At 43.6% G+C, this 27,205-nt stretch overlaps 2 protein-coding genes and 1 long non-coding RNA gene across 5 annotated transcripts in view; 2 read left to right on the top strand and 1 right to left on the bottom strand.

Annotated features, from left to right (window-relative positions):
* Positions 1–27,205, top strand: part of LOC310729170 — a 226,618-nt gene that overhangs the window by 59,477 nt on the left and 139,936 nt on the right. The gene's annotated exons all lie outside the window — the stretch shown is intronic.
* ctnna1 (catenin (cadherin-associated protein), alpha 1) overlaps positions 1–27,205 on the top strand; it is a 98,783-nt gene that overhangs the window by 37,563 nt on the left and 34,015 nt on the right. For both annotated transcript variants that reach the window (XM_083546972.1, XM_083546973.1), the window contains exons 8-10: positions 18,964–19,044; positions 19,170–19,322; positions 26,949–27,041. In XM_083546972.1, coding sequence (XP_083403098.1) covers positions 18,964–19,044; positions 19,170–19,322; positions 26,949–27,041 — 327 coding nt within the window. The remainder of the gene's footprint in view (positions 1–18,963; positions 19,045–19,169; positions 19,323–26,948; positions 27,042–27,205) is intronic.
* Positions 11,849–15,819, bottom strand: lrrtm2 (leucine rich repeat transmembrane neuronal 2). The gene is made up of 2 exons (XM_083547104.1): positions 14,971–15,819; positions 11,849–14,251 (listed from the first exon to the last, which is right to left on the bottom strand). Exons 1-2 carry the CDS (start codon positions 14,972–14,974, stop codon positions 12,627–12,629), a joined length of 1,629 nt encoding a protein of 542 aa, XP_083403230.1. The 5' UTR covers positions 14,975–15,819; the 3' UTR covers positions 11,849–12,626.

Here is a 27,205-nt window from a genome sequence, read left to right as displayed (position 1 = left end):
CCTCTCGCACCTTCAGTGGCTTTCAGACGCTCGGAAAAAATTACATGCTTGTTTTTTTAATGCCATCGTTCTTCCTCGTTTGTTTTTTCTTTCATCTGTTTATTCCTTGTTTCTGTTCATTCTCACCACCAAACTTAGTTATTTCTGTTTCTCTCTCTCTCTCTCTCTCTCTCTCTCTCTCTCTCTTCCTCTCTCTCTCTCTCTCTCTCTCTCTCTTCCCCTCTCTGATAACGGGAGTTTTTTTTTTTTTTCTTCCCTCAATATAAATGCCAAATTGACCAGAAAGATTCACAGAAATGTCAAAACGATGCACTTCTGCACTCTCCTGTTTGGCATCTCCCGCTCTTATTTATCATCTCTGCAACCGCAATGGCGTAAACGGTCCAGGCAGAACGTTCCTCTAGCGTTTAATGAAGGGCAAACTATTAAACGTGTGAAGGTCTGAACTCCGACCGCACTCAGGACCCCCGTGAAGAAAACAACCGGCGCGATGTGACGCTCTGTAGAGATAAACGATCTCTGCACCATCAGAAAAGATCTTCGAGTTCAGGTTGCCCTCAGAGTCCCTGTAGAAGTTTGAAAGGCTCAATGGGAGCTTGACCGCATGATCTGTGATGGTGATCGTGTCCGAGGATCCAACCGGAGACCCGTAACCCGACTGCGGAGAACTACTGTAGCGATGTGTCCTACACACTGTGGTTTTGTATCTTCATAAGAGCCATGATGCGTTTCATTGTCCCGCACCGGGTGTCGGCGAGGAGGCGAAAAAACCGAAAAGGTCACGTACATGATGCATGGAACCGCAGGTTTTCCACCGACACCGCGGTTCTGGAGCAGGAGACACGGCAGGGTTTTTTGTTTTTTTATAGATTCAGCCAATTAATTCTCATTCTAATTGAAAAATCACGGAAGTAATAAAACTGTTTAAAGGCCAAAGCTTGTTCAGCGAATGTTCAGCATCGACTGCAGCAACACACACACACACACACACACACACACACACACACACACACACACACACAGGTTTTCTGGTCCTACATTCACAACAGCAAGTGAAAAAGGTGACCAGCAACCTTTCATTTAAAGTTTTAGTTCCCAAAAGCCTTTTTTTCTTATCCCTAATCTTTGTGTTGGTGTAAATCTATATTTGTAGTTCGTGTAACAGATTCCCATCACACCTTCATGTTTACCTGAGCAGTGTTTGTTGTGTATGAACAGAAGACACTTGGCCTGTCAGACCTCCACATTAAGAAGTAGTAACTGTGGATTTTTCAGTCCGCAGTGTGAAATTTGCATCAGTATTGAATCTTAAACTCGGGCGAAACATTTGCCAAATAACTGCTCCGAACCAGAAAATCTCATTCGCGGGCCGCTAATTTATTTAGCAATCAGGCCGCTAATCCGGAGCGCTAATAGCGTACAGCGCTGAATATTGCTTTTCTTATTAGTAGGGATGTGCATGTATCATCTGATTTTATTCTCTGTGTGCGCCTGAGAGAACGTCACACACGCTGATTTGGATTAATAAGGTGTACCTTTCCTTCTGAAAAAAAGAATAATGCAGTAGGTGGCCATGTTCATCTATGGGGGGAGTGTGTGTGTGTGTGTGTGTGTGTGTGTGTGTGTGTGTGTGTGTGTGTGTGTGTGTGTGTGTGTGTGTGTGTGTGTGTGTGTGTGTGTGTGTGTGTGTGTGTGTGTGTGTGTGTGTGTGTGTGTGTGTGTGTGTGTGTGTGTGTGTGTGTGTGTGTGTGTGGTTTGCAGTTCTTACCCAGAAGATTGATGGAAACATGAAATCTTGTGTGTGGAAGCGGTGAAGTCTCTGCAAATGTTTAGATGAATTTTTAGAAGTTCTTCCAGGAGGTCACATCTCCAAGGTCTCCGTTTCATTATTGAGCTCATGTTTCCATGCTGGTTTCATCTTAAAACATGACCCTGTGTGTGTGTGTGGGCGTGCGCCGTCTCGGCATAGTGTTGTGACTAGAAGCTCGAGATCCACCCTGACAGGATAAAGCACTTAGTGCAGACGATTAAATAAATATTTTCGACGCTGGCACTTTTTCAGCACTTCAGAAAATTAAGCAATGTCTCTAGCAGCATGCGGCTTATTTTTAAATTTATTTTTACATTTTTATAAATATAAATGATTATAATAATTAATGCTAGTGTTTATAATATTCTATTTATAGCCTAATTATTTATATATATATATATATATATATATATATATATATTTATATTTATTTCATTATATAACATTACTTTTTATTTTTTTTATTAATTATTTGTATATAACTATAATTAATTATAGCATCCGTTTCCATGGGAACTTCATCTGGGCTAATCTTGGAAATATTTCAAGTTGGAAAATTACCAGGAATTTATGGGAATGAATTATAATTTGGTGGAAATGTATATAATCAGTTGTTTGGTCATAAGATGACCTTCAGGCAAACTAATATGGATAAAATGTATTTATTAATTAATTATTTTGGTTTATAAAAGCTTTAAAAGTGTGAAACGTCATATTTCGGTTATTTACGTAATACTGGCCAAGTTGCACGTTTTCTGACGTGCAGGAGTGCCTGCAGGGGGCGTGGCCTCAGTATCCCTGGGGTAAGTGTACTATGTGCATGTTATGGGTGAATGCACAGGGGAGAATTTGTCCCCTTCGCATTCAAGAAGTTGTTGGTTGTTTTATCCAGATTTAGTTTAAGTTCCCTGCCGTTGGCTAACTTGCAATTTTGAAAATTCCCGTTAATTCCCATGGAATGTTTCCAGTCTTGAAACTTCCCAGGCACATGGTTGTATCTTTTTCCGGCATGAAATCTTCACTTCACTCTAAGAGACCTGAAACCTGCTCCAGCATGACGCTACCCCTGTGCACGTAGCAAGAACTCCATGAAGATCAGCTTTACACGGGTTGGAAGTGTGTGGAAGATCTCCTCCTAAACCCTGTTAAACAGGATGAAGGTGAACGCTGACTGCACCCCAGGCCCCCTCGCCTACATCAGTACATGATTTTACTAACTCTAGTGGAACATCTACCAGAGAAGTAACGGTTTCTATACATACCACACATTCTGATCTGATGGTCAGACGTCCATGTAGTGTCTCGATCTAATAAGCAGTGGAGAGGAAAGAATAATTACCTTGCTTTGAGAATTGAGGATGGAAAATCTGCCTCTTCTATATCTCTTAATAAAGGTCACTTGCTCCAGTGGCAGTGCCGAACTCCGGCTTTTAAATAGTGCGTATTGATTCGTCACTGCAGGTGTATTTTTTTATTTTTTTTCCTCAACCAGCATCGAACATAAGGTGGTGTTGGTGTAGGATCCTATCTGATTGGCTGCCCTGCATTCCCCTGCCCTACCCGGGGTGTGTGCGTGTGTGTGTGTGTCTCCTTTGGCTCGGAAGACGACCCGGCTTTTAGATGCACCAGGCTGTAAATACATTAGGGAGGTGTTTGCTGATGAGAGTCCGTGTCCAGATCGATACGTCCTTCCTCGTAAGCATTTTCTAGATTTATTGGCAGCTCATAATGAAAGCCCACAGTCCTCGAACTCGGAGTTGAGCTCATCCTCCCGCCCGCTACCCAATTGCCTCTCTTTTGGTATCAAAGCTTGAGCAGTTATCCGGACTTTATTCCCTACTGAGATCTCAAAGTAAATTGCTCAAAGTAAATTGCTCGGATCTTTTTCTTTATATATTTTTTTGGACACGGTGAGCGCTCCTGGTGTGTGCTCTTTTAAAGTAACCAGTCATTGTTCTGTTGTAAGTCATGTGATCAAGGAGAAAAGTAATTATAGCGCATGTGAGTGGGCGGTGATGAGCTGCACATCACTGTGAAGTCTGTTTAGATTCTGCTAAGCAGGTATCTCACTGATCATGCAGGGATGGAATGGAGTTTATGTGGGTGTGTATAAGGTACAGCACCATAGTCAGTGTGAATGGTGATTATCACCAAGACGTGGTTTAATTGCTGATAAAGCCCTGGGAGAGAAATGATCATTTTGTTTCCTCTTGTTGACTAGAACAATTAAAATTCATGGTATGTTGAAATGTTAGCAGTTAATCGACACCTTCCTTTTAATGACCGCTCGAACTATTGCGGCGCTCCGGCTGGTTATTCTGCACCTCCCGACCCATCAGATTCTCAAACCCGACACGATAACATCTGCACTACGGGTAGCTCTCAGGATAACAGTGCGTTATCGTTTTCTGATGAGGGGAAAAATAGATTAAAACCTCCTGTAAGCGGATAAACAGCTCAGTCTCCCCAAGGAAGAGCAGATTCGTGTATCCCAGTCGCCACTTGGGTTCCTTACTTAGCCTAACCTTCCTGAGATTAAGTGTTCTCTCGCTCCTGAGAGAGGAAGAAGAGGAGAGAGTGAAAGAGGGAGGAAGGTTTTGGGCCAGAGGAGAGAGACGAGTGGAGGCAGAGACAGACGGCGCGAGAGAAAGACAGTGAGGCAGATATAGCAAGGGAGAGACAGACAGACAGACAGACAGACAGACAGACGAACAGGGAGCGAGCGTGAGACGGACAGACAGGCGAAAGAGGCATGTGGACGGAGAATGTCACAGACACTCAAAGCGAGTGACGGACTGATGCGGATGGTTAGAGCGAGACCCAGACTGATGGATAGAGAGAGAGGCAGCATCAGTGACTTTTGACTTTTAGCCCTGATTTAAAAAAAAATGAAAGTGAGTTTATGGGTTGTGGAAAACTGCCATACTTTGGAGTGTTGCTGTCGCTGAAGTCATCTACTTTTTCACCTCGACGTTTCTTCTTCTCTCCCATCGACCACTTTATGAAGAATAGAAGGAACGAAGAGCATCATTTAGTGGAGGATCCACTGTTAAAACACCTTCATGCCATTTTATCTCTCCATGTGTTCATATCCTAAACATTTTTGGGCATGAATTCTTTTTTTATTTTTCTAAGCATAGCATCCCCAGGATAAAGAATCCTTTTCTTTTTTTTTTTTTTTCTCTTCTCAAAGATGAGTGTTGTGTAATGCGACATTATTAGAAATAGTTGTGATACAACACGCAGATTATAAAGTGCTTCACCGATGCAGTTTTATCCAATGTTTTGTTTGCGTTTTGCTTGAGCAGCTTTATAAACTCTAGAGGGTCAAATGTTTGTGGACACCGGACCATCCCATTCTACATTTTAGTCCCTATTCACTGGTATTATAACCTTCACTCTTCTGGTTCAATATGTTTAGTAGGGTTGAATCTCTATGAGATTTTCCACTCCAGTTCTTCATGAAGCTGGCTTTGTGCACATGGTGATGCTGGAACAGGTTTGGGTCTCCTAGTTCTTGTGAAGATCTCCCGTGCCTACATCCAAAGACAATTGTGTTCCTCTCTTTGGGGTAGCAGTCCTCACAGCTGGATAATCTCGGGTACTTTTTGTCCTTTAAATGGTACATTCTTACCAATACACTTCTTATGAACGTCTAAACACATCTAAAGACGTCCTACACAATTGCGTGTACAACTTTGTTATGGCTGGGAAAAGTTAGGAGTCCCAATACTGGTGGACTTGTAGTGTATATTCCTTTATATTCTATTCATACGATTTTAAGATGAACAATTGAATTATTTATTTATTTATTTTTATTTTATATAAAGTAATTCAGATGTGGTTTTTTTTTGGGTCACGTGGTACAAAAGGATTCTTGAAGTTGTACAGATTATAATACAAATAACCAAAGCTGCTTTAAAAATATTCAACTACAGAAACCTTTTTTTTTTCTTTTGTTTTTCTGGCAAAGCGAAATACAGATGAAAAATGCGAAGTTGTTTCGTTTCGTTTTCAACCTCCAAATCCACCGTATTGTCGACAGCGTTCCTTTCGAATCTTTCGGATATCAAGCGTTTCGCTTTCGCAAAAATGAAAGCGCCCACACAAGCGCGTTCAGTGTTTTCCTGCTGTCAAACCGGGTGGCTTAGTCCGTCAAACAGTCACCCACGCCCCCCCTTACACACACACACACACACACGTTCAGATCACGCACAAGATGCTTAGGTTTTTTTTTGCATCTCGTATAATTAAATATGCTGGGTTGGGAAAGTGTGTACACACACACACACGCGCGCGTGAGTTGTTAGACACCCATCGGATGCTGATTCCATTTTTGCTGAGCACCGTTTCCTTGGTGACCACGTGTGGATCAAATGTGACTCTCTCGTCCCTGCATACACACTCACGCATCCATTTAGCATTACAAAAACGTATCGTCTGTCTGTCGCGTTAGGACGTGACTTAGACGTCGTCTTCATCGTCATCACGATAATAAACGAGTATGAAACGCCACGCCGCCGGCCGCGTGACTCGGCTGGCGTTCACACATTGTTCTCTGCCTCGGAAGAGCGAGTGGGCGGTGTGTGTGTGTGTGTGTGTGCGCGTGTGCGCGTGTGTGTGCCTGAATCTCCTCACGTGGCACCAAACAACTACTTCTGTCCAACCAAATTTTCCACCCAGTTTGGCCTCATGGATGCTTTCACAGAAAAAGAATGCGTTTCAACCCAAGCGCTTTTTATTTTGTCCCCCCCCCCCCCCCCCCCCCAAAAAAAAAAAAAAAAAACCCAACCGCATCAAAGAGATATCTTCAGCAGCATTCCCTTTTAATTATTTATTTGTAGTCATAGGTGCTGATTAGCCCCCCGGAGCAAATCCAAAAGCTTTGAGTCTCGCCCCTGAATAGAGACAACAGAAGAACGGCTTTGTTCTCGCAGCGCCACGTCTCCGACTTCTTCCACTCTGTGGGGAAATGATGCTTAAAGAGAACTGAGACTAATTTCTGTCTTGTAAACAAAGAGGCAAATTAATACTGGAGCTACACGATGCGTGGTGTAATAAACATACCCTACGGTGTAATGTAGTCCCCCGGCTGTCTCACGCTCACCCCCCTACACACACACACACACACACACACACACACACACACACACACACACTGTTTTTAAATACAAAAGACAGTATTGAGGAAAGGATGATGAAGCACAGGCGTAAAGTGATTAATCAGCTCCAGGACTTTGGGTAATTAGTTGGAAATATTCAGCGAATGTCATATAGGATGCTCAATTCTGATTGGTCGGATCTTGAATAAAAAACCCACACCAACAGTTTTTCCGGCTTCCGCGGTCATTACGAGAGCAGCCTCTAGAGGCGAATCACTGACACCACATGCAGTCCCCCCCCCCCCCACACACACACACACACAAGATACTGCGTGCTGCACAGAGCGCTATATTATATGTATTATGTATAATTTAATTATATTTAATATATTCATATATAAAAATACATTTGTCCAGTACTAATTTACATGAAGGTTTTTTTTTTTGTTGAATCCTGTATCGATTGGTTGCCAAGTATGATCCGACCTTGCTATCAGGATCAGTAAAATACTTTATGGGTCGAAGAAGATACACCCATGGGTGTTGATGTAACATCTACAGAAGGTGTCGTAGCAGAGCAGAGTTTTCACAAGCGTCATTAAAAAGCACTCGACATCTTCTGTGTCGGCGGTGTTTTTTTATTAAATCTTACAGCGGCATGACCCTGAGCCTGTTCTCTACGTAACGCACGAGGAGGGGGGAAAAGAATGTAGAAGCCGCTATAGCGAGTCATCAGGGTTTTGGTAACGGGCCGAGCCGTTAACAGATCTGTAGAATGTGAGAAAGCGGAATTATGCAGAGCAGCACTGAGCGTTTAGTCCGGGTTCCCGAGGGACAGAGTCGTGCTGCGTGTACGCTCAAATGGCCTCAATCACAAGGACTCAAGGGAGGAAATCCTTTATTTGGCGCACACATGCTCTGAGTGCTGCCTTCTCCAGCTCGTATTAGAGTTCAGAGATTCTGCCCCCCCCCCCACCACCACCACCACCACCAACACCCCACACCACCAACACCCCTCCGACATAGAGAACGCTTTCGTTTTTACCTCGGTTTATTCGGAAAACGCACTCCTTCGGCGCAAGCTAAAATTCCTTCCCCCTGCTTTATTCTACAGAATACAGTTGAAAATGAAGGTAAAACATCTCCCCTCGTCTTCTCTCCCCAGAGAGATTTAATCCACAGACGAATCTGTTTTATTTCCCACGATAAAGGCACAGACCTCCAGCGAGGAAGGTCACGACCAATTAAAAAGTGTCCTCTGGAGTTAATGGTTTTTTTTCCTTGCTGTAGTTTTGAAAAGCCGTGAAGGGGAAAAAAAAAATGGAAAATCCAGCGCATCCTGGAGGCTCTGCAATCACAAAGCCCCCTCTTCTTACCCTCACAGTGTCCTCTAGAAAATCCACTCCATTCAGCTTCATTTCCTTCTCCTTTCTTTTTCTCTCTTTCTCCCCCCCACTGTGGATTTTGGATTATTCAGGCTTGACTGCTGTTCACAAAATCCGTCCAGATTTCCATCAGAGGAGTAAAAATATGCTCGGAATATTTCTAAATCTCCAATGCTATCAAACTACACTTTCGGGTCAGATATGGTATCTGACCCGAAAGTTCTTCAGCAGGATCATGAAAATGCACATGTCGGGTCCTGAGGGATCAGATCGGAATCGTCAAAGCTGTTAGATTATAAATGCGCTTTAGGTTCACGTGATTTGATGTCGTACGAGTCTAGAACACATCGAAACTATGATGAAGCAGTCGTTCATTCACAAGGAAACGATCCAATATCTGACCTCCAGTGAAGCTCTCAGGATTCATTTGTGAAGAAATATCCGATATCTGACCTCCACAGATTCTCATCCGGTTGTGTTTTAGAAAAGATGTCATGTGACCATAGCAATATTCTGTCAGCTACATGGTTCTGCTACTTACACATGTTTATGCTTATCTAAATGAAGACAAGATGCCATGTGGTTCAACACCCCCAAACCCCCCTTACCTTCAAAAAGCAGTATGTTTTCTGTGGATTTTATATTGCAATGGGGTTCAAGTGCAAAAAATTTAGTTAAATAAGTGGAAAAAATATCTAAGATTGAGAGATTACAGTCGTAATCAGAATAAAGTTTAAATATTTTGAGAAGAAAGTTAAAAATTACAAGAATAAAGTTGTAGCAATATGATAATAGAATCAAAATATTTTCAGATTAAAGTCTCGGCCGTACAAAAATATCAATGTTTCGAGAAGAAAGTCGGAATTTTATTTTTTTTTTTTGAAAAGGTTGGAATTTTTTTTTAAGAAAGTCAAATGTTTCGGGAAGAAAGTTGGGATTTTTTTTTAAGGAAAGTCAGGATACTTTTTAAGAAAGTAGGGATTTTTTTTAAAGAAAGTTGGAATTTTTTATTTATTTATTTATTTTTTTTTTACAAAGTCAGAATTTTTGCTGTTTTGCATCAAATTGATGTGGAGGATTTGGTTAACTCCTACTTCAGGTTCAGATTTGGCAGTAAGAAAATTCTTGGTATTCTATGGTGAATAGGCATTTCGGAGTTCTAATTAATAAACGGACACTGCAGCGGTTATGTAGGAAACGTAATTTATTCAGAAGAAAATAAAAACTCAGACATTGAGGTAACGGCCTCCTCTGACATTTCCCTGGTAATTCTAGATTTATTCCTGTAGCTGTATAGAGCGAGGACGTATTGGAGTTTCAGATCGAAGCTGTTCGAAGGCGTAAACAGTGTAACTATAACTTTAAAGATGGTGAAGGAATAAAGAACAGAAGTTAGAACACTTCTCTCTGTTCCACCAAACATGCACTTCTCCCAAAATAGATCAGCTAGAACATTTTATTGGGAAATAAAATCTCGGTTTAGGTGGAGATTCATGACGAGAATGAAAAGTGTTATAAGAGTGAGGGTGTAAATGGATGCACCGACACTGTGGGCTGCAGTCCCTCGAGAAGACGAGATCGCTAAAGCGGTGTGTGTGTGTGTGTGTGTGTGTGTGTGTGTGTGTAACCGTGTTTAGATATTCCTTCAACTCAAACACACAGCTGTTTTCTTTTGCTGTAACACATGCAGACTTTACTGTTCAGGAAAATCAGATCAGAGAGAAACAGGGATCATGAGGAATTGTGTTGCTCATCAGCAGGAGTTTCTTGCACACTCTTGCGCTCTCTCGCTCTCTCGCGCTCTCTCTCTCTCTCTCTCTCTCTCTCCTGCCGTCTCTATGCAGAGTTTTAGCAGAAGGATGTGCTGCATCGGCTCATTGCCCTCCACATTTCTCTCACTATCGACATTCTCCTTGAATTTACCGCTTTACAACGAGCGAGGGCCCGTTTTCAAACCTGCAGAGGAGATCTTTCACTTCTACTTCAATCCTTCCTGCTTTCCTTCTTTCTTTTAGTTCATTTAATTTATTCTCTTTCACTCGTTCCTTCTTATTCTCTCATTTGTTTATTTTTTTCATCGTTCTTTCATTTTGTTTTCCATCTTGTTTTCTTTCCTTTTTTTCCCCTCCTAATTCCATATTTTTTTCCCTCCCTTCCTTCCCCTTCTTTCTCTCTCTGCGCTTTTTTTTGGGAGGTGTGTGTGTGTGTGTGTAACTAGTCCCTCCTCGCTCCACAACGCTTGTGATTCCTTGTCTATTTTAAGCGTGGACAGAAATACCTCCGGTGCGTTTCGTGGCTCCTCAGAAGAAACGCGTAACGAGCCTCAGTCACAGCTCGCGGTGACGGATAGCAATCGCTTTCAGCTGCTTTATAACTTCCTGAACACTTATGACTCCTGTTCACACGTGACGCCGTTTCAACTTCCCTGCCCTCGAGCCCCTCGGCTCTGATCTTTCCTGAGCTCGTGTGCTCCTTCGCCTCCATGCTAACACGCATCCTCAAGTCTCCTGCATACCAATGCGTCATCCTTCTCCTTTCTTCTCTTCTCATCTGATCCTAGAGCTTTAGAGACTGCAGATTCCCTCTCAGGAGCCTCCTTCATCCCTGCCTTCTGCCTCGCTGTCACACCTCGTCACTTAAATCCTCACCATCCTCAGATACGAGACCTCCTTACCCCGCTCCTCAAACACAGCAGCAGGAGGCGTCAATCACAAGAATCACAATATACAGAGACCAGACGGGGAAAGGAAACCCGTGGTGTCTGAGCGAGTGCCCCAGCTGAATGCCCGAGCAGTGGAAATCTCGTTTGAGCAGTGGTCTGGGAGACCGATTATGACATTATTTTTCACTTGTTCTTAATTGGTTTAATCTTTAAGCTGTCGCATGTGATTACGGGCTCTGCTTTCTTTCCTACTCCACCCCCCTTTTCCCTCAGATGAAAGGCTGTTACTAAGCCTGGTTTTTATTTAGAGTGTGTGTGTGTGTGTGTGTGTGTGTGTGTGTGTGTTTATATATATATATTACACACACACGTGTAACCATCTGAGATTGACTGCCCCAGTTTGATATTAAACTCAAGCTTCTTTTATACAGGTTTTTTCAATGCCGTTTCTTTTTTCTGTTTAGTTTGTTTTTTGCAACCTTTTAGTTTTTCAGTTTCCCCATAACCAGACAACATGGTAAACCCCCATTAAGTGTTTTTGCGCCACCAGTAGAGCAGTAGCGAACCTTCACAGTGGACATCAACAGACTCTAGGACGCTTTTATCTGAGCCGTCTTGTTTGTTTGTTTTTACTACAGTAAGAATGTGCATATACATAACGGTAACGTGAGGAAATGTCAGTAACATTTATTTCATCTCTGCTGATGTCACAGTAGACGGAGCGAACCAGACAGTTGGCAAAGGTAACGTTTCGGACATTAGCCTTTTCACACACAGTGCTAAGCTTTTCACATTTTGGACATGTTAAGGAGGGGGATGTCAAGCCGGGGGGTAAAAAAAAAAGCACAAAGGTAGTAAACCGGTGTGGTCTGATGAAATGAACTCTTGGTTAGGTCAAACAAACGTGACATTTATTTTTGACGTTCGAGGTGTCGAATTCTGGCGTTGTGAGCTAAATGTGATGTACAATTTTACAGTGCTTTTCCTTGAAAGAAAAAACAAACAGAAAAAAGACAAGTAAAAATGCTGTTTGAACCAAAACCATAAACCAGTCATTTGTACCTTTTTTTTTTTTTTTTGTGGTTTTTTTGTGTGTTTTGTGTTAAGTGGAGATCTATAGTGGAGTCTAACGTGCACCATAAAAATCTCTATTTTTCATTCTCTCGCCCAGTTTGTGTTTCCGTGCACCGTATTGCACAGGACTGTTACCACGTTATAAAATGGAATCGGCGATCAGAATAAGAATGCAGTTTCATTTTCCTATATAGTAACTTCCTTCTTTTTTCTTTTTCTTTTCCTGGACCTGGTAGTTCCAGATGATTTTGGCTTTTTGTTTCTCTCTTGTCTTTTCTGTGCTGCTGGATAAGTGACTAATAACGCAATGACGAATCTCACGTACAACCGTCTGAGATTGATTGCCCCAGCTTGATATGCTCTTTGCTTTCATACTATAAAAATAAACTCGAGCTTCTTTATACAGCTTGTTTCAATTCCATCCTTTTTTCTTTTTGTCCCCCCCCCTTCCCAAAAAAAAAAACCCAACGGGAAAATGCGCATTATTTCCACACCGGAAAAGTTCTCAAAAAGAACCCTGTATCTTTTCGAAAAAAAAAAAAAAAAAACGGTTGAAAAATGGCGAAACCCATACGCTAAAATAAATAAACTGTTTATACTTCACATTCTTTGTAAGGCAGTTGCTGACACTTGCACTGCCCGTAGCCATTCATGATCACTAGCGCACCTTCCTCGTGCGTCGGCTCGTACTCGTTATAGGGCACCTGCGTAGCCAGGTCCGCCATCGGCTGCCTCTGCTGGGTCCTCATCTGTCGGCGGTTCTGAATGGCCGAGCAGTGGCGGATCCGGCGTAGCGTAGGAGGGCAGCACTTCCGAGAGATGTACACTACAAAAACGATGAGAACGAAGCAAAACAAAAGGGCCATAGTACCTATAATGACACTCTGCGTCAACTGGGTGTTGTCCATCATCCCGTAGTCCTCGGTCATGTCTTCCGCGTCGGCGGTGGTGCTAGCTGTGGTGGTTTGCGGAGTTTGAGGGGTGGAGGTGGTAGTCGTGACGACGGTAAAGCTCCCGAAATCGTCCGGGTAGAAGTCCTGTGTCGGCGTCTGCATATTTCCAAAAAACGAGCTCGTGAACTGTTGGGGTAACGTGGCCTCAATTGTGGTGCTGCTCAGTATGACGGGTGCCGAGATGTTCTGACAGAGCTGGAATCCGTGAACCGCGTCTAGTATTTCCTCGCCCTGCGTGAACTCGGGGCTGTGGCAGAGGATCGAATGCTCCCATCGGCCCTTAAACTTACTAAGCCAACCCGCCAAGTTGCAAATCTTTTTTGTACATTCCCAAAGGTTGCTCGACAACCCGATGATGTTCAGAGACTTCCACATATCCGTGGTTTGAATATCTAGGCTGGTCAACTTGTTGTTATCCAGCAGTAAAACCTGAAGGTTCGGTAAAGTTTCAAACACCTCAGGGGTTAGCGTGCGAATCTCATTCCCGGTTAAATCCAGTTTTTCCAGAGTGGTCCACTCCCACTCCATGGTACAGGTCAAATTGTTAATCTTGTTCCACTGCAAATAGAGGAACTGAAGAGCGACGAGACGCGGGAAGTGGGCCAGGTTGATCTTGGTTAAATGGTTGTGTTCCAAATGGAGTTCCCGTAGCTTTATCAACCCGGCGAACCCGTTCCGAGCCAGGCTCCGAAGCCGGTTGTTGTTTAAACCGAGGTACTCCAGACTCCGACAGTCCCAGAAAGCTCTGACAGGCGTGGTCCTCAGGAAGTTAGACCTCAGGTGAAGGATCTGGAGCTTGCGAAGCCCGTGAAAGAGCTCGGGCTCCAGAGCGGTCATCTGGTTGAAGGATAGATCCAGGATTTGCAGGTTGATGAGGTGGATAAAGGTTGTGTTGGGCAGCTTGGTGATGCGGTTCGAGCTCAAGTTCAAGTCCTTGAGCTTGTAGAGCCCCTGGAAGGCATCCTCATGCACGGTGAGTATTTGGTTATGGTCCAGGTGAAGCCACGTTAGCTGGGTGAAGCCGAAGAACTGGTCCGGTCTCAGCTCGTCGATGCTGTTGTGCCGGAGCGAGAGTCCCAGGGCTCCTCTGTCGACGCCGTCTGGGGGCGCCAAGAGTCCCTGCGTGTCGCAGTAAAACTGCAGGTCCTCGCAGCGGCATTTCTGAGGGCAGGCTGTGCACGATGTGAGAGGCAGGCACAGGAGCATGCTGATCACACAAAGTGCCGCTGGTGCTCGTCCCACTAATGGCCACCTTGAATGGAAACCTGCGTGGGTTTAAAGACAAAAAAATAAACCCGAGGAGGCAAATCTGATATCTGAAATCCCCCCTCTCCCCCCTCTCCTTCTCTTACAATCTTTGCTCACTGTGCTGAGCAGCAACCCAATCTTTTTGTACGGTGGTGGTGGTTGTGGGGGGGGGGATAAATGATGCAGGGTTTTATAGTGTAGAGCATCATTTAATTGTGTACATATAATAACTGATGTTTTTTTTTGTAATAAATTAGAAATGAATTTATAGTAATTTATAGAAAAAAATTGTAAGAAACTATCCGTTCCCCTGCATTTATGCCAATTATGATCCATATTACTCAGTTTTCTTTCATTCATCTTTCATGTTTTTATTTATTTATTGATTTTTTATAAACCGATTTTTTTTTCTTTTTCACTTTTCCTTTCTCCCCTCGTCCCCCTGCTCTACCCTGCACTACGGCAAACAAACGCCATCATTTTTTTTTTTTTCGACACTTTGTAGGATCGGAATGAAAAGAACGGCAAAAGAAAAGACGACATTTTAAATACATGGATGTTTCTGGGTAGCATGCGAGGCCCCCCCCCCCCCCCCCCCCGCTCCCCCACCACCTCTTTTTTTTTTGCTCTTTCGTTCCCCCACACCACCTCCTGCTGCTTTTTTTTTTTTTTTCTTCCCCTTCCATTCTGTTTCCTATTCAGGTCCACGCTCCGTGAATAAAAAGCGCTAACTTACCCATTCTTTTGTGAACATCGACGGTGGCATTCAACTGTCTTTCTCTGAAGATCCCCGGAACAGCCAGACGGAGGGGAAATCCAGAGGGAAGAAAGCCTTTTGAGCCGAGGTCTCGTCAACTAAAGCGACGCCAAGCCGCCTCATCCGAAAGAAATTCACAAGATCCATGTTGCGCCACGATTCCGTCCCTCCATTTATTTATTCAGTGGTCCTTAATTCCCTTCTTTTTTTTTTTTTTTTTTTTTTTATATATATATATATATTTTTTTCTCCTCCTCTCTTCCCTCCTTCTCGATCTACTTCCCAAATTAGGACCGGTCCCTCATCCTTGTTGCTTCCAGGAATCCGTAATTTTTTATTTTATTTATTTTAGTTTTTTTTTCCCCCCGAATTGATTTGTATCCAAAGCGACCCTCGAGAACAGTGTGCCCCCCCCCCTTTTTCCCCCCTTCCTTTTCCTTTCCACCGCAATGTCAGCTCAGTTGCTTAATTGAAGCGCGAGTACTCCTCTCTCGCTCTCTCGTTTCTCCATCGCTGAGGGTCCTTTTAGTGGTAACTTGTTGATGAGAGGCAGAGGCAGCTCCTCGAGTCTGGGTTGCGTTGTGTACGGAGAGATGCAGGGCGAGCGGAGATGAGCCTGTATGCTACGCTTTTGTTGCAGCCTCTCGCTGCTACAGAGTGGTGGCAGACTGGCATCGATCATCACTGCTGTTTCTCTCTCTCTCGCGCGCACTCTCTCTCTCTCGCTCTCTCACCCGCTCTCTTTTTCTCTCTCTCTCTCTTGCTCGGCTCGTTTCCGTCTTCCTCTCTCGCTCTTCCATTCTCTTTCCCCTCACACATGCATGTAGTGATTGTGTATTTGATTCATCTTTTCTTTTCTTTTGCAACACCCCTCCCCATCCCTCTCCACGTTTTTCTGGGTTGCCAAAAAATCCATCATATCGTATCATATAGAGGGAAAATTCACAGCGGGGGGGGGAACCCCGACTATAAATCCCCAAATGCATCCCCCCCCCCCCCCCCCCCCATCTGTATCCGTGTGTGTGGTCATACTGGTCTTAAAAAATAGATTTCCTTTTCTTCTTTTATTCCTGTCTTCCCTTCTGAGATGCACCTTGTTTTTATTATGAAATAAAATTTTAACGAATCAATGTCCCCTGATTAGCTGATGCTATTCTAATGATATATACTGGCAATTAGCCGGCCTATTCGTTCAGCTTGTTCCGTTTTGATAGTCATCCCGTGCTGCACGTGTTACCACCGTGATGTAAGAGTGTCGTAGCACCCGGACGTAATAAAGCGTTTTGACTAATCCGGAGAGCCGCGTGAGTCTCCCCCAGTTTTCTGCTTTATTTATACAAGTTCACTGAGGTGAAACATTCAGGTCAGTGTTTAGACTTTGGGAGAATGCAGTCCTTTCAGCCCCAACCCAGTTTATAATTCGTAAAGCCTGCTCATCATTTTTATTATTTTTTATTATTGCTTTCTTTCTTTCTTTTTCTTTCTTTTTTTTTTTTTTGCCCGTGCACGAAAAAGCGCTCGACGATCCGCAAACCCGTGCGCTCCAGCGTGACGGATCAGCCAGCTGGAGCCTCTCCTGTATTCTTGTTCCGTTTGGTCGCCGCACTAAAAGAGATTCTTAAAGCGCAGCTGCACTTTCACCGGGGACCTCGTGCTAATAAGCCTCGCACCACATCTAGCATGGGTTTGATTTATTCGTTTTTTTTATTCTGACTCTACATTAAACAATCCGGCGTTCCAGGGCGTCTCGACACATTCTTCCTGCAGACGCCTTCTCCTCGTATAGTGCCGTAGGATGTAGGGAAAGGCACAGGTGCTTAATTTACCTGATATAATTGGTGTTTGGTTTAACAGGAAAGTCACGTCTGGCATCGTTTTGGTGCACCGTCAGGGTTTGGAAGCTACAGGTGTGCATCAGGGACTTGTGGGTGGGAGGAGTCATAACAATGACCGTACACAAAGTCAGAAAAAAAAATCATGTTGGGTTTTTCACTTATGGCAGATGTGGCGTGAAATGTGTGTATATATTTAAGTATTGGGTCACCTGGTCATGAGTACAGTATGTACTTATAATTCTCTCCACTCTTCTGGGAAGATGTTCCACTAGATTTTGTTGTGTGCTTATGGATATTTCTGTTGATCAGCCACAATGGTATTACAAAAGACAGGTACTGATGTAGGTGAGGAGACCTGGGGTGCAGTCAGCGTTGCCATTCATCCCAAAGGTGTTCAGTAGGGATGAGATCAGAGCTCTATAGCAGCAAGATCTTCCTCTCTAAAGCATGTAAACCAGATCTTCAAGGAGCTCACTTTGTGCACAGGGGCATCACCATGCTGGAACATTTTCTGGGTTTCCAAAATTGTATTATAGCACATCTAAAGTACAATCGAGTGCCTCCAGATTTGTAACAGTTTGAAAAAGAACCACATATGGCAGGAAAGGGCAGGTGACCCAATACTTGTGTGTGTGTGTGTGAGAAACATTCTATAGAATAAGATCACTGGAAAGGATAATGTTAGAAATGTAAATGTATGGAGGGTCTACAGGCTAAAATATTGAGCTGATCTTCAGCAACATTTTAATTGCATAGAAATAATACTAGCGAGTTATCGCTCTAGTAGGAATCTATTAGAAAGGAACGATTCCTTAAACACCGTATTCATCAGTCAAATCGTTCTTTCTTCTCGCTTTAAATTGAGAGACGTGTGTCCGCTGTGGACAACCTGGGTTTGATCATGCTTAACTGTGTGAAAACATCAGCTAAGTAAGTGTGAGGGATCTAGTGCCTGCACAATTAAGGCAGCCGACTCACAGGAGAATCGATATGGAAGCGACTGGGCACGATTTGGCCTGTAAGGGGCGCTTGTGTGATCGGTTATCGCATCTAGTACTCGTGTTTCCTTGCCAAAGCCGCTTTCATCTCTGAAGATCATATATTTTGAGGTGCATCAGCATTACCTTTAGAGCAAAAACACGATTGGGTGTTAGGACTTCCGTCTCGGGTGACCTGCTACGCTCCAAACCGAGTTGTTGTGGAGATGAGGTGCATTGGCATGTTTTCTTCATCCAGTCTTATACCCATGTCCTGTTCCTCATCATCAATATACCTTCAGTTTAAGAACTCTGAGCTCGTCTCTTTGAGCCCATCTGCCGTGACCAGCACTGTTCCTGCTGTCTCTCATCATCATCATAAGCCTTTAATAAGCTCTTTAGAGGACGGCACACCTCTCATAATCAACTCAGCCGGTTAGAGAAGAGATTGGCAGGCGTGTACTTCACAGCGCTTTTGGGAATCGAAGAGAAATTTGGAAAATAAACAACTTTTTTTCTCTCAAAGGACTGGCTGCAGAATACAACATGCATAAATACAAGCCAAAAAAATACGTTTCCAAAGACTTTTTCGAAAGCATTTCTCAAGACGAAGCAGGAACCGGACAAAGATCACTTCCCATACGATTATCCTCTAAACAGTGATCAGCATGAGTTCAGAAGGAATTATAACCTCAATATCCTGGTTTTCAAGCTGTGAAATGAGAAAACAAGGCTGTATTTTATTACCTTCATGGTGTTAATGCTACACTGTTAATATCCAACATGACGACATGCTAAATTCTGGTTCGAGAAGGTTTTTAAGGGCTACAAGCAAAAAAAGGTTTTTGACCAGTTAAAATTTTTGCCTAAATAAAAATGCATAATCTACTACAGGTTTGGCATATTCTTAAAAATTAATTACGTTTATAAAAGATTTATTTAATAAAGTTCTACAGGTCTAGAATCATTAGGAGCTGTAATGGAGCTCCAAAGTCGGTTAAAATGCCCGGTTTCTGTGGCACTTTAAAATATACTTATCAAAGCATATTATTATTATTAAAGCTCAAAACTATCATCTATGTATAAAATGTCTACTCGGGAGTCTTGAACAGTACAGTAAGTCATGATCTTTTTATCCTGATGATCTTGTTCTCTTTCAGGCCGGACGCAAGGAGAGAAGTGACGCCCTGAACACCGCCATCGACCGGATGACCAAGAAGACCAGAGATCTGCGCAGACAGGTTTGGTCAAACACCTTCATTCCACCCAGACACTTATTACTTCAGTGCTGATGGAGTCTCGATTTTGATCGGTCAGAAAGAAACTGCATTTTGATCACATGACCCTGTAATTTGCTTGTCATTAGCTGAGGAAAGCCGTGATGGACCACGTGTCCGACTCGTTCCTGGAGACCAACGTCCCCCTGCTGGTCCTCATCGAAGCTGCCAAAAATGGTAACGAGAAGGAGGTGAAGGACTACGCCCAGGTTTTCCGCGAGCACGCCAACAAGCTGATCGAGGTAGGAATGATCTCCCGTCACTCAGCCGCACTCAAAGCCTGCTTCATCTTCCTGCTCCGTGGAGGAAACGAAAAGAGCTCACTTTGTCTCCTAAAACCTGTTCATCCGCTAGTTATGGAGCAGTTAATTTTTTTATTTCGTCTTATTCTTTTTCTTTTCTTTTTTTTTATTTTATATAAATGGGAATGAAAAGGTCTGTAAGGATCTGTCTTTCGCAAAAACGTGCTGTTGGAGAATCATTTCTTCTGAGCGCAGGACAGAAGAGACTTGAGCTCGGATTATAAAACGTGTCCTAATTGCAGTCTGCTGTAATTATTACCTTAATTAAACGATTAACGTGAAAAATTTCCTTTATGAGATTTGGAAAGCCATTCCGTTTTTATTGCTTGGTTTATACTTTGTTTTATTTTTTTTGCTCCTCGTGTTAATCTGCCTGCGCAGTGACTCTGAGATAATGAAAGTCCTTTAGGTTTACCCACATTCCACGTCTCCGTTTGTCTCTGAAGAGAAGGTGATTAAAGGTGCATTAGTTTGAAGGGTAGTCTTGTTTTTTTTTCAAGATCAACACTCTTGGATAGGTGGATAGTGTTTAATTGAATGGGTGGTGGCTGTGTATTAGTTTGAATAAGTGTTAACTTGGAATAATCCGTGGGCAAACGGTTGCGGGGACCTGTGGCTAAACGTTTTTCCCTTTGACTCATGGGTGAGCATTTGTGGGGACCTGTGGGAAAATGTTTTTTTGATTAATTGATTTTTTGGGTGAGGGTTTTTGAAACCCATTGGCCCGCCCGGCGTGTTTGCGGGGACCCGTTGGCCCGGCGTGTTTGCGGGGACCCGTTGGCCCGGCGTGTTTGCGGGGACCCGTTGGCCCGGCGTGTTTGCGGGGACCCGTTGGCCCCGGCGATTAGTTGTATCGGAGGTATTTATTTTCATCAGAAGTAGTGGGTTTTTTTTTTTTATCTGGGCATGCAGGGGGCTGCCTCAGTCCGACCTGGGGCTTCACTGTATTGCCTTGCAATGCTGCATCTGGTCACCACTGATCCTATTATAGAGACAGAGGTTTTGTTTTATAGCCTGAACGTGTCTCCACTCTCGAAACCCACCTCTGATTAGGTGATTGAATTGCAGCTGATCTCGAGCACACACCAGCGACTCTTGACCCGGAGGTCATTCAGGCGAAAACATCCCTCTAATGCAGATAATCTCACGTAATTAATGCCGAGATGAACTCAAATTAATCACCATGACATCTCTGCTCCACAGCGAGTGCTCTCGTCCTAACGACCTGTTCTATTTTCCCATCATACCACTCGATCCGCACGTGAACTGCGAACTTTTTACTTGGTGCGTTTTCTACGCTCGGAAAGTGGCCGCTTTGGCAGCACTGGAGCGAATCCGGCAGGCCTGCAGTCCACCCACAGCACAAATCAGCGCATTTGTATGGACGGTCACGACCACAAATCCAATTTTTAAGCCCCAGCCGGAGAAGCAAAAATATACCCCGTAGCCAAGGTTAAGTGGTGTCTCGAGGGAATTGTTCCTAGTCTCAACACTAGGACATCGAGTTTCTTATTGTGCGACCGCAAACAAGAAACCCGAGCCGATGTTAGCGGGACGGATCAGTCCTTCCATCTGTGTGATGACTCCTTCAGGTTAGTTTTTCTCTTTTAATCATTGTTGCAGTGGTTTTCTTGCATTTGCTGCAGCTGTGCAGTGTTGCGTTGATTGTTGCAGTTGTAGGTTCTGCCACCGTGTAACGTCGTCACATCTGTTGCAGTTTAGGTTTGGATTTCCTCTTGTGGTTGTTGCTGCAGCTGTGCAATGTTTCGATTGATTCTGATTGTTGTTTTACAGCTGTGCAGTGTTGGGCGTTGATTTCGATTGTTTCTGTCGTTAGTTTTCTTGTTGCGGTTGTTGCATTTGTGCAACATTGTTGCAGGTGATTTTGCTGGTTGCTTTGGTGTTTGGTTTTCTTGTTGCGGTTGTTGCTGCTGTTGGGGCTGATTGTGATTGTTGCCGTTGTTCCTGCTCATGTTTTGTTTCGGAGGTGGCTGATTTGGAGTTGCAGTTTATTTTTCTTGCGTTTGTTGCTGAGTTTTCGTGTGTCGGTTGTTTCTGCATCCTGATTCGCTCACGTCCTTCCAGTGAACAGACGAGTCGATCAGACTTCCTCCTTTTAACACTGAATCTCATAAGAGATCTCTGTAGACTGAAGCTCTCCTCTCGGTCGGTAGCCTGAGTGGGCGGAGCCTGTGAGATTAAGACGTGTTTGCGTCCCCGTTCCTAACAGGAGCCTGAGCACTAGTGACTCAGCCTTTTAGGGAAAGTGATGGGAAAACGCAGAGGCCACACACTCACCAGGAGCTCAAGAGTTCTCGCAAATCCAACTTGAGATGTGCTGACCGCAGCCTTGTTCACCTACAGCAAGCACCTACAGGATTAAAACCGCTTGCTCTCTCTCTCTGTATATTCATGTTTCCTCACACACTTATAGACCGGAATGATGTTATTTCTTTATTTCTTTATTAGTTTTTTTCGTGTTTGCTCTGCACACTGTTTGTATTTATTCTTCTTCCTGATGGAGAGACTGACAGCTGTGCAGACTTGGAGGAAAAACAAATCTATATATGTGTATATTATTTTGAAGCTGCAGTGTTAAACCTGTGGGAACAGGAAATATATTCAGATTCTCACTATGTGCTCTTTCCTTTCTTTTCATGTTCATTTTATTTGTACCTTTTTTTTTTTTTTTCTTGCAGCAGGGGATGAAAAGTAAATTCCACAACACTCTCTGCGTCGGTTTTTGCCAGCCGACTCTTTCCGTATCGTCCGTCCGGTTTTAATACTCCTATTTATTTGTAAATTTTACTTCGACGTAAAAAAAAAAAGAAAGGCGTAGTAATTGTTAAATACGCACCACAGGCGTGCCCTTTTACGCCTGGATTCGCTCACCGCAGTCTCGAGCGCTGCGTTCATACCCGCGACTGTAACAGGACGGGGCTCCTGCCGAGCCGAACGGCCCCAGTGTTTAGTCTCGTTCCTCGCGCCGGGGCGTTTCACAAGGGCAGTTGAAAGTGACTCCTTTTGCTCGCTCGCATTGTGTGGGGAGACTGCGCTCAGGAATGCAGCCGCGAATGATCTTTGCGCGAGACACGGCGGTCGGAGGAGGAGGAGGCGGAGGGAAAAAAAAAAAAAAGAAATGGAACAGTGCGCTAGTGTTGATTTGCTCTTATTGTGCTTTCCGAATGATTCCTTCGAGCACCTTCCCTGCAGAAACCAGCTTTCAGTCGCAAAGCCAAGTTTTTTTTTTCTTTTCTTTCTTTCTTCCTTTTTTTTTTTTTTTTTTTTTTCAAAACCTCAGCACACCGGAGACCTTTCTATCTCTCTCCACTGTGCAGGAGATTGCTTCTGAATTCTGAGATTTTTGTAGGGGTTGGTATTGGGCAACGAAGATGACTACTACTCTCTACGGGTGTGCATGGGTACACAAACCCTGCGTATAGACCTTGAATTTATTAGCAAGGAACAAACAAAAAACAGCCTCCAAGTGATGCTCAGCTGCCTGAACAGTCAAGCTTTTAAAATATAATGGATCTTAGGGATAAGACACATGAACAGAAGGTATGATCTAACAAGCTCCACTCTTCTGGGAAGATGTTCCACTAGATTTGAGATGAATTCAGACACAAGGGTGTTGGTAAAGTCTGGTTCTGATGGAGACGTGAGAAGGTTTGGGGTTCAATAGGGATGGAGCGCTATAGCAGGAGATCTTTCACACCAACATCCTCTTGGTTTGTCATGCTGGATGACTGGTGTGTCTGGGTTTGGTGGGTTTCTGCAACAACAAAAAAAAGAATCCTGCTGAAAATGCACAATTCGGACAAAAGTATCGGGACAACACAATTGTGTTTGGGCGTCTAAATTTTTCCTTCACTTGAACTTGGAGTTATGAAGATCTGCTTTGCATGGGGTCGAAGTGGAAGATCTCCTGCTATAGAGCTCCAGCTGTAGACACTGACTGCACCCCAGGCCTCCTCACCTCACCTAAATCAGAGCCTGTCTTTACCAACACCCTTGCTTCTGAACGAATCTCCACAAAAGCTCCCCAAAATCTAGCGAAACATCTCGCAATCGTTTATCTATGAGGCGTATTTTTGTGAATTAAAATTATTTCTTTTTAAACAAAAAACAATTTGCAGCCTTCTTCGCTCATATTTGCAGAGGGTGCCATTATTATTAGAGTTCACCGTTAAGGAGGACGTCTTGAGCGAAACGGCTGGTGTTGAACCTACTGTATAAACAAGACGTCTCGCAGTCAGTCGTCACTTTTCCGGAGCGATCGTTCACCTCAGACGTATTTTACATACCGATCATAATCGGTTTAACAGGGTTTTTTTCCCCTCTCCCCTCCATTAATCACGCTCACGTACGTAGCATTTCCACACGAGTGTGCAACGAACACGGAGCGACCGAAGAGGTGACGATGTGGATTTTTTTGCGCCGGCTGATTCGAGTACCATTTTCTCGAAGTGCTTTGAAGGCGTACAGTAGCTGCTGTCCAGGGAAGCACTTCCATTAACAACCCAAGTACCCTTTAGGGCTTCTAATAGGACTGCATTAACGTCAGTATCGAGCTCATGGGTTTTGCTACTCGTCCGTTCCCGTTCCGATAACGAGGCTATGAAAAGCGCAGTGTGCGGGTTCCTGCGATATTAGACTCGTTCTTCACGGCGAGCGCTAGTCCATCATCGTAAAGATCACGAGCTCGGATACTTCACTTATTTTTTCATCGACTTAATTAGCGTTTGGATAAAGCAGTGTTCCTGCAACACGCACGGTAACGGAAAGCAGTCTGCTTTTACTGCCTGCCAAGTAAAAACTCATAAATACGACTGTATACAATATAATACAGTCTGCTGCAACAGTTCAGCACCGCAGTCACCACGGACAGTTCCGCATTCAAGCGTCCATCAATGAACAGTTCACCGAACAGTACGCCTCACCAATGAGCATGGGTTCCTCTCGAGGTTCCTCCCTCATACCGTCTCAGGGGCTTGTAACCCGCCACTGTCGCAACTGACTCGCTCATCATGGATACAATTATTAGGCACCATTTATCGTGTAAAGCTTATTTCTTCATTTCTGTAAAGCTGCTTTAAAAACCGAATTAAAGTAAAATAACTGAATCATAATTTTAAATTGTCATAAATATTATTAATTATAAGGCAATTGTTTATAATTATTATATATTTAATTGCTTATATATATATATTTTTAAGATTTTTAGTAATAGTAATAAAGGAAGAAGTCATGGAAGGACTTGTGCATGTTCTAATTTTGTTTGAAAGCTCTGGTTAAAATATAACACTGCTCCTCCCTCACATCTGAGGCTGAGACTTGTATTTATCTCATTAAGGGCCTCGCTCAGGGGGCCCAGCGGCAGCTTGGTGTGGCTGGGATTTGAACTCTTGACCTTCGGATCCAAAATCCAATGAATAAACCACCGAGCTACAACTTTCCACAGCGTCATTTTAAACTGCGTTTCCTGCGCTAACATCAGTCACAGGGTTATTTAATCTGCAGATCCTCCTGCCGAATCCCAGACACAAGATTCCTCCAGTCATATTTCCTGTGTAAAAGGAGCACGGACGGAGGAAGGACGGACTCGCTTTTATCATCTCGGCTGCAGTGTGACGGGCCACGAGTCCCCCTACACACACTGAGCTAACTATACACTCGCTCCACTTCTCTCCAGAGTTTTCATCACCTCAGTCGCCGCTTACTTTTCAGCAGCTCCGAGCAATTCTGCTGATCCACCGTGTTTCTATCAGCACCGTTATAGAACGGCCCGAGTCCAATCATTTCTTTTTTTTTTTTTATACGTTTATATTACAAGCCCAGAACTCGGTTTTTCTCTTTTAATGCATATATACATGAAATACCACAAAATATGTGGCCCAGGATTCACAAAGCTCATTATCAGCTAAATGTGCAGCTTTCATGGGAACAGTATGCACTTCCACTCTGTTTGGTTTTGATGTTCTCCTGTCGGATTTCGTTTCTTCGTCAGAATCGCCGCCTCAGCGCTGTCTGGCGTTTCAGAGGCGGCTCGGTCACGCCGCTGTGGTCCAGAGATGCAGAACCTGTAAGTGTGTCAGAACATTTGGAACCACGGCAGCAGACTTCTGGGGAAGTGATGGCTAATGCCCAGGACTTTTTTTTTTGTGTGTGGGGTAAATTTGTTTCTGGATTGTTTCCAAATTGGTGGTCTTGGGTTTTCTGGATTAGCTGCACTTGGTTCCTGATTGGCTGCCTCATTTCCTAATTTGGTGGTCTTGTTTTTCCTGATTGGCTGCCTCATTTTTAAATTGGGGGTCTTCTTTACGGATTGGATGTCACCTCGTTTCCTGATTTGGTTTTATGCTAATTGGTTGCATTGTTACCTGATTTGCTGCCTCGTTTCCAGATTTGCCGTCGTCTTTCTGTATTTCTGCGTTCACAGTAGAAAAATAAAGAAATTCTGGCTTTGCCGTCCCTGTTTTTGTGTTCCAGTTTTTTCGCTGATGCATTTCTGTTTTGCTTTTAGTCCCACGGGTGAGGGAAGCTGTCCATAATTCCTGTTGGTCAAAAAGTAAGAAGAGGCAGCGCTGTGCACAGCTGGGGCGTATTCACATCCCACACACCAAGGCATTCTGTTCCTCTTATTCCAGTGGCGTACGTCTCGTCTCGCCTCGCCTCGTGACGGACCTGACTCTGAGTGCTCGATTGTTATTTTCCATCAATAGCTTTTCTACTCGCCCAGTCTGTTAAAAGAAACCGTGTTATTGATGGCTGTACTTTATACGTTTATTCCCGCTCTGCTGGCATATTCCAGGTCGTTCAATAGGCTTTTTAAATCCCTTCCAGTTTGAACTATATTGTTATAAAACCTTGTTCTTTTAAACACTATAAAGTCCATTAATAGACGTGAGTCCCGAGCCTGAAGATTGATCATTTTCCAGGATTTTATTGGTCACTCATGTTTATTTACCAGTCGTTTTGTCCCGTTTCCCCACGAGCCCGGTCATTTCACAGTCATTGTTTGCGAGAGTGCTTTTTGTCAGCTTTATTTATGCTGAAGGGATTTAATGAACGAGTCTCGTTCTCCAGGCTGCTCAACTCTCGACTTTTATTTATTTTATTTTATTTTTTTCTTCTTTCAGTGAAAGAGCTTCTTTAAGATATTTAAGATGACAAATAGTTACATGTGCAAATTCCAAGAAACATAAACTCAAGGGGGGATTCTGCTCTTGACTTAGTGAATACAAGAGATTGTGGTGGGGTTTATTTTTTATATTATTTGTATACATTTTTTTGTATATAGAGAATTTACTCTCCAGCTGTAAACGCTTTCCTTCTGCTGGCTTTTTTGGACAGTGACCGTAGCAGCTGTGTGGCAGAGCGCTGATTAGATCACTGCAAATCTTTCCTTCTCAAAAACCATTCACCCACGGTGAATTATAGGAAATCCGACACGCTCAAAAACCCAGGAAGCTTTTTTTTTTTTTTTTTTTTTTTCTCCTTCCCAGTCTTAACTCCTGTGCACACTTGGTTTGCTTTGGATCCTAACACTTTCTTTGTCTGTAGGTCGCTAACTTGGCCTGCTCCATCTCCAACAACGAGGAGGGCGTGAAGCTGGTGCGTATGGCCGCGATGCAGCTGGAGACCCTGTGTCCTCAGGTATCTTTCCACCCTCCCACTCTCTCACAGTCATCGCTCCACCATCTCCACTTTAATTACTACCATTCATCGTTCTCGCCTCGACCGTGACACAACCCGGGGTCTTTCGCTAATAATTGTCAGAGCGTACCGTAATGCTGCAATGAATTATAGTTTAATGTTAG

The sequence above is a fragment of the Silurus aristotelis genome, assembly GCF_946808225.1.
Source record: "Silurus aristotelis genome assembly, chromosome: 7".
Lineage (NCBI taxonomy): Eukaryota > Metazoa > Chordata > Actinopteri > Siluriformes > Siluridae > Silurus > Silurus aristotelis.
The sequence above is the reverse complement of the archived record's forward strand: the minus strand, read 5'-3'. Positions and strand labels throughout refer to the sequence as shown.